Below are 15,276 nucleotides of genomic sequence, written 5' to 3'. Positions count from 1 at the left end.
TCAATTACATGGCTAGCACAGAGTGACTACAGTATAGTGTCCCTATAGCTGTAATTTACATGGCTAACACAGAGTGACTACAGTATAGTGTCCCTATAGCTGTAATTTACATGGCTAACACAGAGTGACTACAGTATAGTGTCCCTATAGCTGTAATTTACATGGCTAGCACAGAGTGACTACAGTATAGTGTCCCTATAGCTGTAATTTACATGGCTAACACAGAGTGACTACAGTATAGTGTCCCTATAGCTGTAATTTACATGGCTAACACAGAGTGACTACAGTATAGTGTCCCTATAGCTGTAATTTACATGGCTAGCACAGAGTGACTACAGTATAGTGTCCCTATAGCTGTAATTTACATGGCTAACACAGAGTGACTACAGTATAGCTGCATATTGGCACACCATCCATTCTACTGTAAAACTATGAGAACCCATTGCCAACGAACAAATCATTTTGCAGTTATTTAAAAAAATAATAAAAAAGAATAATAATAATCCTTACAATGTATTTTACACGTGTTAATAATTTTTATTGAATCAATATGCATAACTATTAACAGCAGATATTCAACATGTTAAATACAGTAACAAGGTTTTTTGGGTCAATCCAGGAAGTACCCTGAAATTCCAATGACCTTCCATCAATCCTTTTGAATGGTTTACTTCCTGAATTGAAATGGAATTGACCCCAACGCTGTAGAACAATGTACTGAATGCATTTAAATCAGATGTACTATATAGTTGACGTCCTAACATTTAATTAAGCAAGATAATGTAATGTTCTCCTGGGTTAACCATAAACAAGATAATGTAATGTGCCCTGGGTTGACCATAAACAAGATAATGTAATGTCCTTCCTAGATTTTGGCCTTTCTAGGGAGTTTTTCCTAGCCACCGTGCTTCTACACCTGCATTGCTTGCTGTTTGGGGTTTTAGGCTGGGTTTCTGTACAGCACTTTGAGATATCAGCTGATGTACGAAGGGCTATATAAATACATTTGATTTGATTTGATGTGCCCTGGTTTGACCATATTAATGCAGCAGGTTATCAGTAGAAAATATACAATAGAACTGCTATCAGTCTCTGTCCCAACCGTACCCTATTCCCTATGTAGTGCACTGCCCATAGGACTCTGATCAAATGTAGTGCACCAAGTAGGGAATAGGGTGCCATTTAGGGTTCCACATGGTACACATAATACTGGCTATATAAGGGCGTGGCCAAACTGATCCGTGGAGAACGGAAACAGAATTAGAAGGGATTTATTTTGGTCCGTGCAGAGTGTGTCTGATTGGCCAATGTCTCCATCGACCAATCAAAAAGTTAAACTCATCTGAAACTTTTCTGTCCATGAAAATGGATGGGACGTTGACGGTGGACGTTGATGGTGGACGTTGACGGTAGACGTTGACAGTACGACTCCGAATTGGAAATCATGGATACGTCATATAACGATATTTCTATAAAGGCTGAGTCTGGATATACTGTATACTGGGCCCTCTAGGATAGCTCACAGGCATCCTAGATAAACCAATATTCTCATACACCAGACTTACTGTAGGTTAAATATGTCAAATGCATGTTTAGTTTGCCTGGTATCTCTCCTTCATCAGATCCAGCAGCTATTATATTAAAATATCATTCAGTCTGTTTACGATCAGGGTACTACCATGAATATCATTCAGTCTGTTATGATCAGGGAACTATCAGAAATATCATTCAGTCTGTTTACGATCAGGGTACTATCATGAATATCATTCAGTCTGTTTACGATCAGGGTACTATCATGAATATCATTCAGTCTGTTTACGATCAGGGAACTATCAGAAATATCATTCAGTCTGTTTACGATCAGGGAACTATCAGAAATATCATTCAGTCTGTTATGATCAGGGTACTATCATGAATATCATTCAGTCTGTTTACGATCAGGGAACTATCAGAAATATCATTCAGTCTGTTTACGATCAGGGTACTATCATAAATATCATTCAGTCTGTTTACGATCGCAGGAACTATCATCAATCACACAGTAAAACACCAGAGGAAGAAGAGGAATCATTGCTGAGATTAAAACAGAGCGATAAAACTGCTAAATGTTTTTAAGTCAAAATGGTTCAATCCTGTAAGTTCAAGGTATCATAATAATGAAAAATATGTAAACGAAGAATTGTGGCACATGAATGAATGAATGGATAATGTATTGAAGTTAAGTTAGTTTCCTTGTTGTGTAGAAGACCGGTCTAGAAGAACGCTCAGCAGTGACAGACCTGACCTATGAACTTGCTGTACTCCTGTTTGATGCAGCTGTACACTGTGTTGTAGAAGTGCCTGTCTGTCGCCATGAGATCGGTGACAATCTCGGTGTGGTCCATTTTAGGCATGAGGTACAGGGACACCTTGATCGAAAGGGAGGTGAGCAGCTCTGAGAACCTCTGGGAAGATGCCACCGGAACTATGATGTCACGCGTTCCGTGCAGCAAGCAGAAAGGTGGCAATCTGTTAGAACAGGGAAAGAAATCAAAAAAAAAGTTGAGATATTACACCGAGTGTACAAAACATTAAGAACACCTGCTCTTTCCATGACATAGACTGACCAGGTGAATCCAGGTGAAAGATATGATCCCTTATTGAAGTCACTTTTTAAATCCACTTCAAATCAGTGTAGATGAAGGGGAGGAGACAGGTTAAATAAGGATTTTTTTAAGCCTTGAGACAATTGAGACATGGATTGTGTATGTGTGTCATTCAGAGGGTGAATGGGAAAGACAAAATATGCCTTTGAACGGGGTATAGTCGTAGGTGCCAGGCGCAGCAGTTTGTGTCAACAACTGCAACGCTGTCTGGTTTTTCACACTCAACAGTATCCCGTGTGTATCAAGAAGGGTCCACCACCCACCCATTTTTTTGCAAATACCTTATTTACATAAGTATTCAGACCCTTCGCTATGGGACTCGAAATTGAGCTCAGACGCATCCTGTTTCCGTTGATCATCCTTGAGTTGTTTCAACAACTTGATTGGAGTTCACCTGTGGTAAATTCAGTTGATTGGATATGATTTGGAAAGACACACACCTGTCTATACAAGCTCCCACAGTTGACAGTGCATGTCAGAGCAAAAACCAAGCTATGAGGTCAAAGGAATTGTCCGTAGAGATCCGAGACTTATTTCCGAGGATTATTTCGAGGCACAGATCTGGGAAAGAGTACAAAAAAAAGTATGCAGCATTGAAGGTTCCCAAGAACACAGTGGACTCCATCATTCTTGAATGGAAGAAGTTTGGAACCACCAACACTCTTCCTAGAGCTGGCCACCCGGCAAAGTACAGAGAGGTCCTTGATGAAAACCTGCTCCAGAGCACTCAGGACCTCAGGCTGGGGGTGAAGGTTCACCTTCCAACAGCACAACAACCCCAAGCACACAGCCAAGACAATGCACGAGTGGCTTCGGGACAAGTCTCTGAATGTCCTTGAGTGGCCCATCTTGAACCCGATCTCTGACAGAGATCTGAAAATCGCTGTGCAGCAACGCTCCCCATCCAACCTGACAGAGCTTGAGAGGATCTGCAGAGAAGAATGGGAGAAACTCCCCAAATAGAGGTGTGCCAAGCTTGTAGCATCAAACCCAAGAAGACTGGAGGCTGTAGTCACTGCCAAAGGTGCTTCAACAAAGTACTGAGAAAAGGGTCTGAATAATTATGTAAATGTAATATTTCAGTTTTTTGTTTTTAATACATTGAATCCATTTCAATACATTTCTAAAAACCTGTTTTTGCTTTGTCATTATGGTGTATTGTGTGTAGACTAATGAGAGAAAATTAACAATTGAATCCATTTTAGAATAAGTCTGTAACAAAATGTGTAAAAAAATCAAGGGGTCTGAATACTTTCTGAATGCACTGTATATAAACCCACTGCCGAATGGGGGGAAGAACGAAAATAATGATTTCTAAAAAACAAATAAAGGTAGACTAAATGCTAGAAAGTCATATTACCTCTTTCCGTTCCCCTAATAAGTCACATTTCCTCTTGCCGTTCCCCTAATAAGTCATATTTCCTCTTTCCGTTCCCCTAATAAGTCATATTTCCTCTTTCCGTTCCCCTAATAAGTCATATTTCCTCTTTCCGTTCCCCTAATAAGTCAATTTCCTCTTTCCGTTCCCCTAATAAGTCATATTACCTCTTTCCGTTCCCCTAATAAGTCACATTTCCTCTTTCCGTTCCCCTAATAAGTCATATTACCTCTTGCCGTTCCCCTAATAAGTCATATTTCCTCTTTCCGTTCCCCTAATAGGTCATATTTCCTCTTTCCGTTCCCCTAATAAGTCATATTACCTCTTTCCGTTCCCCTAATAAGTCACATTTCCTCTTTCCGTTCCCCTAATAAGTCATATTTCCTCTTTCCGTTCCCCTAATAAGTCATATTACCTCTTTCCGTTCCCCTAATAAGTCATATGTCCTCTTTCCGTTCCCCTAATAAGTCACATTTCCTCTTGCCGTTCCCCTAATAAGTCACATTACCTCTTTCCGTTCCCCTAATAAGTCATATGTCCTCTTTCCGTTCCCCTAATAAGTCACATTTCCTCTTGCCGTTCCCCTAATAAGTCATATGTCCTCTTTCCGTTCCCCTAATAAGTCACATTTCCTCTTGCCGTTCCCCTAATAAGTCACATTACCTCTTTCCGTTCCCCTAATAAGTCATATGTCCTCTTTCCGTTCCCCTAATAAGTCATATTTCCTCTTTCCGTTCCCCTAATAGGTCATATTACCTCTTTCCGTTCCCCTAATAAGTCACATTTCCTCTTGCCGTTCCCCTAATAAGTCATATTTCCTCTTTCCGTTCCCCTAATAAGTCATATTTCCTCTTTCCGTTCCCCTAATAAGTCATATTTCCTATTTCCGTTCCCCTAATAAGTCATATGTCCTCTTTCCGTTCCCCTAATAAGTCACATTTCCTCTTTCCGTTCCCCTAATAAGTCATATTTCCTCTTTCCGTTCCCCTAATAAGTCACATTTCCTCTTTCCGTTCCCCTAATAAGTCATATTACCTCTTTCCGTTCCCCTAATAAGTCACATTTCCTCTTTCCGTTCCCCTAATAAGTCATATTTCCTCTTTCCGTTCCCCTAATAAGTCATATTTCCTCTTTCCGTTCCCCTAATAAGTCATATTACCTCTTTCCGTTCCCCTAATAAGTCACATTTCCTCTTTCCGTTCCCCTAATAAGTCATATTACCTCTTGCCGTTCCCCTAATAAGTCATATTTCCTCTTTCCGTTCCCCTAATAGGTCATATTTCCTCTTTCCGTTCCCCTAATAAGTCATATTACCTCTTTCCGTTCCCCTAATAAGTCACATTTCCTCTTTCCGTTCCCCTAATAAGTCATATTTCCTCTTTCCGTTCCCCTAATAAGTCATATTACCTCTTTCCGTTCCCCTAATAAGTCATATGTCCTCTTTCCGTTCCCCTAATAAGTCACATTTCCTCTTGCCGTTCCCCTAATAAGTCACATTACCTCTTTCCGTTCCCCTAATAAGTCATATTTCCTCTTTCCGTTCCCCTAATAAGTCATATTACCTCTTTCCGTTCCCCTAATAAGTCATATGTCCTCTTTCCGTTCCCCTAATAAGTCACATTTCCTCTTGCCGTTCCCCTAATAAGTCATATTTCCTCTTTCCGTTCCCCTAATAGGTCATATTACCTCTTTCCGTTCCCCTAATAAGTCACATTTCCTCTTGCCGTTCCCCTAATAAGTCATATTTCCTCTTTCCGTTCCCCTAATAAGTCATATTTCCTCTTTCCGTTCCCCTAATAAGTCATATTTCCTATTTCCGTTCCCTTAATAAGTCATATGTCCTCTTTCCGTTCCCCTAATAAGTCACATTTCCTCTTGCCGTTCCCCTAATAAGTCATATTTCCTCTTTCCGTTCCCCTAATAAGTCATATTTCCTCTTTCCGTTCCCCTAATAAGTCAATTTCCTCTTTCCGTTCCCCTAATAAGTCATATTTCCTCTTTCCGTTCCCCTAATAAGTCATATTACCTCTTGCCGTTCCCCTAATAAGTCATATTTCCTCTTTCCGTTCCCCTAATAAGTCATATTTCCTCTTTCCGTTCCCCTAATAAGTCATATTACCTCTTTCCGTTCCCCTAATAAGTCATATTACCTCTTTCCGTTCCCCTAATAAGTCATATTTCCTCTTTCCGTTCCCCTAATAGGTCATATTTCCGTTCCCCAATTTGTTCTTCAACGGTGTATTTAAACACAAAGTATCATCAGAACCCAGACGAGATCGTATCAACTTTATCGTCAATTTCAGTACAACAATACCTTTTCAGTTGCTCCTCGCTGAATTCCTTCAGTAGGTGTGTGGGTGAATAATAAGGGAAGTTCTCCAGTCCATTCATGGCTTTGTGCATCGTAGAGACATACTCCACAGCTCTCATCTGTTCATGCTCGTAGTGGTCCACGATGTTGTACACTCCACTTAAACCTGTACAGACAACAAAACACCATGTCAGAAACAAAAGTCACGGAGCTTTAATTTATCTTAATTTATTTATATATATTTCTTAATTTAATTTTCTACGTTATAGAATAATAGTGAAGACATCGAAAGTATTAAATAACACATATGGAATCATGTAGTAACCAAAAAAAGTGTTAAACAAATCCAAATATATTTTATATTTGAGATTCTTCTAAGTAGCCACCCCTTTGCCTTGATGACAGCTTTGAACACTCTTGGTATTCTCTCAACCAGCTTCATGAGGTATGTTAAAAGTTCATTTGTGGATTTTTTTTCTCCCCTTGATGCGTTTGAGCCAAACAATCTTGCTGTGACAAGGTGTCACGATGTGCGCCGAGTCGGGATCAAGTTCAGGGAGTGAGTGTTTTAATAAATAAACAACACAAAAACAGAAACCGTGGATGGATGGCGGCTTTCACGTCAAACTGAAAGGCCGAAACACAGCATTTAACCATGGAAAGAGGTCTGGGAATATGGCTGAATATAAACAGTGTAGTTACAAGCAAAATGCCGGTAAAAGGACAAGGTGGAGTCGCAATTCAACGGCTCAGACACGAGATGTATGTGGCAGGGCCTACAGGAAATCAAGGACTACAAAAAAGAAAACCAGCCATGTCACGGACACCGACGTCTTGCTTCCAGACAAACTAAACACCTTCTTTGCCCGCTTTCAGGATAATACAGTGCCACCGCCGCGGCTCGCTAACTAGGACTGCGTCCCCCCCCCCCTCTCCTTCTCCATGGCTGACGTGAGTAAGACATTTAAACGTGTTAACCCTCGTAAGGCTGCCGGCCCAGACAGCATCCCTAGCTGCTTCCTCGGATAATGCGCAAACCAGCTGGCTGGTGTGTTTACGGACATATTCAATCGCTCTCTATCCCAGTCTGTTGTCCCCACATTCTTCAAGATGGCCACCATTGTTCCTCTTCCCGAGAAAGCTAAGATAACTGAACTAAATGACTACCGCTCCATAGCACTCACTTCTGTCATCTTGAAGTGCTTTGAGAGACTAGTCAAGGATCATATCACCTCCACCTTACCGGCCACCCTAGTTTGCATACCGCCCCAACAGGTTCACAGACGACGCAATCGCCATCATACTGGACACTGCCCTGTTCCATCTGGACAAGAGGAATACCTATGTAAGAGTGCTGTTCATTGACTACAGCTCAGCATTCAACACCACAGAACCCTCCAAGCTCAACATCAAGCTGGAGGCCCTGGGTCTCAACCTCGCGATGTGAAATTGGGTCCTGGACTTTCTGACGGGCCGTCCTCAGGTGGTAAAGGTAGGAAACAACATCTCCACTTCGCTGACCCTCAACAATGGGGCCACACAAGGGTGTGTGCTCAGCCCCCTCCTGTACTCCCTGTTCACCCACGGCTGGGTGGCCATGTACGCCTCCAAACTCAATCATCAAGTTTGCAGACGACACAACAGTAGTGGGCTTGATTACCAAGGTGAAGCTGGTTGAGAGAAATGCCAAAAGTGTACAAAGCTGTCATCAAGGCAAAGGGTGGCTACTTTGAAGAATCTAAAATCTATTTTGATTTGTTTAACACATTTTTGTTTACTACAAGATTCCATATGTGTTATTTAATAGTTTTGATGTCTTCAATATTATTCTATAATGTAGAAAATAGTCAATATAAAGAAAAACCCTTGAATGAGTCGGTGTGTCCAAACTTTTGACTGGTACTGTGTGTGTATTAAATATATATATATATATATATATATATATAAAACAAACTTTATGCATTCAATTAGGTCAATTGTACATCCAATTAGGTCAATATTGTATGTTTATAAAGATCTATAAACATGTTATAGACATATATGCCATGTTATAAACATATAAGCTATGCAATAAAAATCTATAAACCACAAATTGACCTGTTACCACATATTGACCTGTTACCACATATTGACCTGTTACCACATATTGACCTGTATCTATAAACCACATATTGACCTGTTACCACATATTGACCTGTATCTATAAACCACATATTGACCTGTTACCACATATTGACCTGTATCTATAAACCACATATTGACCTGTAACTATAAACCACATATTGACCTGTAACGATAAACCACATATTGACCTGTTACCACATATTGACCTGTATCTATAAACCACATATTGACCTGTATCTATAAACCACATATTGACCTGTTACCACATATTGACCTGTATCTATAAACCACATATTGACCTGTTACCACATATTGACCTGTAACTATAAACCACATATTGACCTGTAACTATAAACCACATATTGACCTGTTACCACATATTGACCTGTATCTATAAACCACATATTGACCTGTTACCACATATTGACCTGTATCTATAAACCACATATTGACCTATAACTATAAACCACATATTGACCTGTATCTATAAACCACATATTGACCTGTATCTATAAACCACATATTGACCTGTATCTATAAACCACATATTGACCTTTATCTATAAACCACATATTGACCTGTATCTATAAACCACATATTGACCTGTATCTATAAACCACATATTGACCTGTAACCACATATTGACCTGTATCTATAAACCACATATAGACCTGTAACTATAAACCACATATTGACCTGTAACGATAAACCACATATTGACCTGTAACCACATATTGACCTGTATCTATAAACCACATATAGACCTGTAACTATAAACCACATATTGACCTGTAACAATAAACCACATATTGACCTGTATCTATAAACCACATATTGACCTGTAACTATAAACCACATATTGACCTGTAACGATAAACCACATATTGACCTGTAACTATAAACCACATATTGACCTGTAACTATAAACCACATATTGACCTGTAACTCTATACCACATATTGACCTGTAACTATAAACCACATATTGACCTGTAACTCTATACCACATATTGACCTGTAACTATAAACCACATATTGACCTGTTACCACATATTGACCTGTATCTATAAACCACATATTGACCTGTAACGATAAACCACATATTGACCTGTATCTATAAACCACATATTGACCTGTATCTATAAACCACATATTGACCTGTAACTATAAACCACATATTGACCTGTAACTATAAACCACATATAGACCTGTAACTATAAACCACATATTGACCTGTAACTATCAACCACGTATTGACCTGTAACGATAAACCACATATTGACCTGTAACTCTATAAACCACATATTGACCTGTAACTATAAACCACATATTGACCTGTAACCACATATTGACCTGTATCTATAAACCACATATAGACCTGTAACGATAAACCACATATTGACCTGTATCTATAAACCACATATTGACCTGTAACGATAAACCACATATTGACCTGTAACTATAAACCACATATTGACCTGTAACTATAAACCACATATTGACCTGTAACTATAAACCACATATTGACCTGTAACTATAAACCACATATTGACCTGTAACTATAAACCACATATTGACCTGTAACCACATATTGACCTGTAACTATAAACCACATATTGACCTGTATCTGTAAACCGCATATTGACCTGTATCTATAAACCACATATTGACCTGTAACTATAAACCACATATTGACCTGTAACTATAAACCACATATTGACCTGTAACTCCTCTGATTGCCATGGTGATCTCTGTCTGCTTCTTGGCTTCTATAAAGAGCTCGTCTCGTCCCTCGACCATGAACAGCACGGTTAGAGCTGCTAGGTGAGCCCCAGCGGAGTGGCCGATTAACACAATGTTATCCTGCACAGACAACATAGTGGATATCAATACCTGTTAACTGTTTATTACCCACTTTACAAATTAACAGTTTATGAACGACTAACACAATGTTATCCTGCACAGACAACAGGTAGGCACAGGGGGGTGAATATCAACTAATGTGTTATAACAGCTTATTACACCTTTATAAACTATATACAGTGGGGCAAAAAAGTATTTAGTCAGCCACCAATTGTGCAAGTTCTCCCACTTAAAAAGATGAGAGAGGCCTGTAATGTTCATCATAGGTACACTTCAATTATGACAGACAAAATGAGAAAAACAATCCAGAAAATCACATTGTAGGATTTTTTATGAATTTATTTGCAAATTATGGTGGAAAATAAGTATTTGGTCACCTACAAACAAGCAAGATTTCTGGCTCTCACAGACCTGTAACTTCTTCTTTAAGGCTCCTCTGTCCTCCACTTGTTACCTGCATTAATGGCGCCTGTTTGAACTTGTTATCAGTATAAAAGACACCTGTCCACAGCCTCAAACAGTCACACTCCAAACTCCACTATGGCCAAGACCAAAGAGCTGTCAAAGGACACCAGAAACAAAATTGTAGACCTGCACCAGGCTGGGAAGACTGAATCTGCAATAGGTAAGCAGCTTGGTTTGAAGAAATCAACTCTGGGAGCAATTATTAGGAAATGGAAGACATACAAGACCACTGATAATCTCCCTCAATCTGCGGCTCCACGCAAGATCTCACCCCGTGGGGTCAAAATGATCACAAGAACAGTGAGCAAAAATCCCAGAACCACACGGGGGGACCTAGTGAATGACCTGCAGAGAGCTGGGACCAAAGTAACAAAGCCTACCATCAGTAACACACTACGCCGCCAGGGACTCAAATCCTGCAGGGGCAGACGTGTCCCCCTGCTTAAGACAGTACATGTCCAGGCCCGTCTGAAGTTTGCTAGAGAGCATTTGGATGATCCAGAAGAAGATTGGGAGAATGTCATATGGTCAGATGAAACCAAAATATAACTTTTTGGTAAAAACTCAACTCGTCGTGTTTGGAGGACAAAGAATGCTGAGTTGCATCTAATTAACACCATACCTACAGTGAAGCATGGGGGTGGAAACCTCATGCTTTGGGGCTGTTTTTCTGTAAAGTGACCAGGATGACTGATCCGTGTAAAGGAAAGGATGAATGGGGCCATGTATCGTGAGATTTTGAGTGAAAACCTCCTTCCATCAGCAAGGGCATTGAAGATGAAACGTGGCTGGGTCTTTCAGCATGACAATGATCCCAAACACACCGCCCGGGCAACGAAGGAGTGGCTTCGTAAGAAGAATTTCAAGGTCCTGGAGTGGCCAAGCCAGTCTCCAGATCTCAACCCCATAGAAAATCTTTGGAGGGAGTTGAAAGTCCGTGTTGCCCAGCAACAGCCCCAAAACATCACTGCTCTAGAGGAGATCTGCATGGAGGAATGGGCCAAAATACCAGCAACAGTGTGTAAAAACCTTGTGAAGACTTACAGAAAGCGTTTGACCTCTGTCATTGCCATCAAAGGGTATATAACAAAGTATTGAGATAAACTTTTGTTATTGACCAAATACTTACTTTTCACCATAATTTGCAAATAAATTCATTAAAAATCCTACAATGTGATTTTCTGGATTTTTTTCCCTAATTTTGTCTGTCATAGTTGAAGTGTACCTAGGATGAAAATTACAGGCCTCTCTCATCTTTTTAAGTGGGAGAACTTGCACAATTGGTGGCTGACTAAATACTTTTTTTGCCCCACTGTATTAACTTACAGGTTAGTGTCTATTAACCTTAAAAAGGGTATTTTAACACTATACTGTCCTGTGAATAGACAACAGACACAGGAGGGTGTATATAAACATTGCATTTATGAATAATCTTCAGTTAAGGGCCTTATAAAAACGTAACATCCCATTGACGTCAATGCATTAAAGTGAAAATGCCGAATAAATAAGTTTGAATAGGCCTCTGTGATACACGCCAACGTGTTACACTGTAACTGTTAAACCTGAATTCATCTACTGTTTGCATCGCTTACTTTGTCAAAGTTGAACTTATGGCCGTTCTCCCTCGCCCAAACGAGACAGTCGGCGATATCTTGAACCATACACAAAACATTACCCTGGAAAGAAGATTAAAGTCAAATTCGATGTGTACGCTCGCTCACTGAATATGACAGCGACTGTGTCCTTTAAAAAAATGTTTGTTTCAGCTCTATTGTTATGGTCGTGGAGGGAGTCTTACCTTCGGGTAGGTGGAATAGTCCGGACAGATCACCGTTGCGCTGAGCTCCTTAGCCATCTGCATGGCCAGTAGACAGTATATGGACCTCTCCCCTGAACCCCAGCCTCCCCCGTATATAAACACTACCACGGGCACCGGTCCACTGCCTGGCTGGGCCACTGTGGGAGAATAGTACAAATCCAGACGGTTGCTACGACGCCCAAACGTGATGCCCTTAAGAAAGACGAGAGGAGGGAGAAGAAGAAGAAGCAGTGACGCTTTCACATTCAGTTATGATGAGGTATATAGCTCTTATTATCACCACAGCCAGCTCCTATTATCACCACAGTCAGCTCCTATTATCACCACAGTCAACTCCTATTATCACCACAGCCAGCTCCTATTATCACCACACTCAGCTCCTATTATCACCACAGTCAACTCCTATTATCACCACAGCCAGCTCCTATTATCACCACAGCCAGCTCCTATTATCACCACAGTCAGCTCCTATTATCACCACAGTCAGCTCCTATTATCACCACAGTCAGCTCCTATTATCACCACAGTCAGCTATGCTAAATCTGCATAATCAGAAAAGAAACAACTATAATCATCCTCTACCACTATTCCTAGAGAAAATATTTTTGGGACAGATCACCGGACAGATCAGCTCAGAATAAAAGATTTATAAACTCAGCAAAAAAAGAAACGTCCCTTTTTCAGAACCCTGTTTTTCAAAGATAAACACCTGCACAGGATCGGTACATCCAAACATCACACCTGCGGGACAGGTACAGGATGGCAACAACAACTGCCCGAGTTACACCAGGAACGCACAATCCCTCCATCAGTGCTCAGACTGTCCCGCAATAGGCTGAGAGAGGCTGGACTGAGGGCTTGTAGGCCTGTTGTAAGGCAGATCCTCACCAGACATCACCGACAACAACGTCACCTATGGGCACAAACCCACCATCGCTGGACCAGACAGAACTGGCAAAAAGTGCTCTTCACTGATGAGTTGCGGTTTTATCTCACCAGGGACGATGGTCAGATTCTCGCTTATCGTCGAAGGAATGAGCGTTACACCGAGGTCTGAACTCTGGAGCAGGATCGATTTGGAGGTGGAGGGTCCGTCATGGTCTGGGGCGGTGTGTCACAGCATCATCGCACTGAGCTTGTCATTGCAGGCAATCTCAACGCTGTGCGTTACAGGGAAGACATCCTCCTCCCTCATGTGGTACCCTTCCTGCAGGCTCATCCTGACATGACAATGCCACCAGCCATACTGCTCGTTCTGTGTGTGATTTCCTGCAAGACAGGAATGTCAGTGTTCTGCCATGGCCAGCAAAGAGCCCGGATCTCAATCACATTGAGCACGCCTGGGAACTGTTGGATCGGAGGGTGAGGGCTAGGGCCATTCCCCCCAGAAATGTCTGGGAACTTGCAGGTGCCTTGGTGGAAGAGTGGGGTAACATCTCCCAACAAGAACTGGCAAATCTGGTGCAGTCCATGAGGAGGAGATGCACTGCAGTACTTAATGCAGCTGGTGGCCACACCAGATACTGACTGTTACTTTTGATTTTGAACCCCCCCCCCCCCCCCCCCCTTTGTTCAGGGACACATTATTCAATTTCTGTTAGTCACATGTCTGTGGAACTTGTTCAGTTTATGTCTCAGTTGTTGAATCTTGTTATGTACATACAAATATTTACACATGCTAAGTTTGCTGAAAATAAACGCAGTTGACAGTGAGAGGACGTTTTTTTTTTTTGCTGATTTTGTGATACCAGTGAAACTTTTATTTTTACTTTTACCCCTTTTTCTCCCCAATTTCGTGGCATCCAATTAGTAGTTACACTCTTGTCCTATCGCTGCAACTCCCCTACGGACTCAGGGGAGGCAAGGGTCGAGAGCCATGCATCCTCCGAAACACGACCCTGCCAAGCCGTACTGCTTCTTGACACACTGCTCGCTCCCGGAAGCCAGCCGCACCAATGTGTGAAACACCGTCCAGCTGGTGCCCGTCCCGCCACAAGGAATCACGACCGGCCAAACCCTCCGCTAACCCGGACGACGCTGGGCCAAACCCTCCGCTAACCCGGACGACGCTGGGCCAAACCCTCCCCTAACCCGGACGACACTGGGCCAAACCCTCCGCTAACCCGGACGACGGTGGGCCAAACCCTCCCCTAACTCGGACGACACTGGGCCAAACCCTCCCCTAACCCGGACGACACTGGGCCAAACCCTCCCCTAACCCGGACGACGGTGGGACAAAGCCTCCGCTAACCCGGACGACGCTGGGACAAAGCCTCCGCTAACCCGGACGACGCTGGGACAAAGCCTCCGCTAACCCGGACGACGCTGGGACAAACCCTCCGCTAACCCGGACGACGCTGGGACAAACCCTCCGCTAACCCGGACGACGCTGGGACAAACCCTCCACTAACCCGGACGATGCTGGGCACCGCCTCATGGTCATGGGTCTGTAGTGACGCCTGCGCCATACGGGAGGACTAATACCAGTGACTCTAAAACATTAGTCGGACAAACTAACCTGGTTTTCTACATTGCCTTTTCATAATGCTTGTTGTTTTCTACATTACCTTTTCATAATGCTTGTTGTTTTCTACATTACCTTTTCATAATGCTTGTTGTTTTCTACATTACCTTTTCATAATGCTTGTGGTTTCTACATTACCTTTTCATAA

At 41.8% G+C, this 15,276-nt stretch overlaps 1 protein-coding gene across 1 annotated transcript in view; it reads right to left on the bottom strand.

Moving 5' to 3' along the window:
- Positions 1-516: 516 nt before the first annotated feature.
- Positions 517-15,276, bottom strand: part of LOC139410561 (uncharacterized) — a 28,611-nt gene continuing 13,851 nt past the window's right edge. Inside the window, exons 5-9 of the mRNA XM_071155850.1 lie at positions 12,584-12,796; positions 12,378-12,461; positions 10,179-10,320; positions 6,338-6,500; positions 517-2,508 (exon numbers count right to left, since the gene is read on the bottom strand). Coding sequence (XP_071011951.1) covers positions 2,265-2,508; positions 6,338-6,500; positions 10,179-10,320; positions 12,378-12,461; positions 12,584-12,796 — 846 coding nt within the window. The 3' untranslated portion in view covers positions 517-2,264. The remainder of the gene's footprint in view (positions 2,509-6,337; positions 6,501-10,178; positions 10,321-12,377; positions 12,462-12,583; positions 12,797-15,276) is intronic.

This window comes from Oncorhynchus clarkii, chromosome 6, assembly GCF_045791955.1.
Source record: "Oncorhynchus clarkii lewisi isolate Uvic-CL-2024 chromosome 6, UVic_Ocla_1.0, whole genome shotgun sequence".
Taxonomy (NCBI): Eukaryota; Metazoa; Chordata; class Actinopteri; order Salmoniformes; family Salmonidae; genus Oncorhynchus; species Oncorhynchus clarkii.
This window is presented reverse-complemented; position numbering and strand designations above follow the sequence as displayed.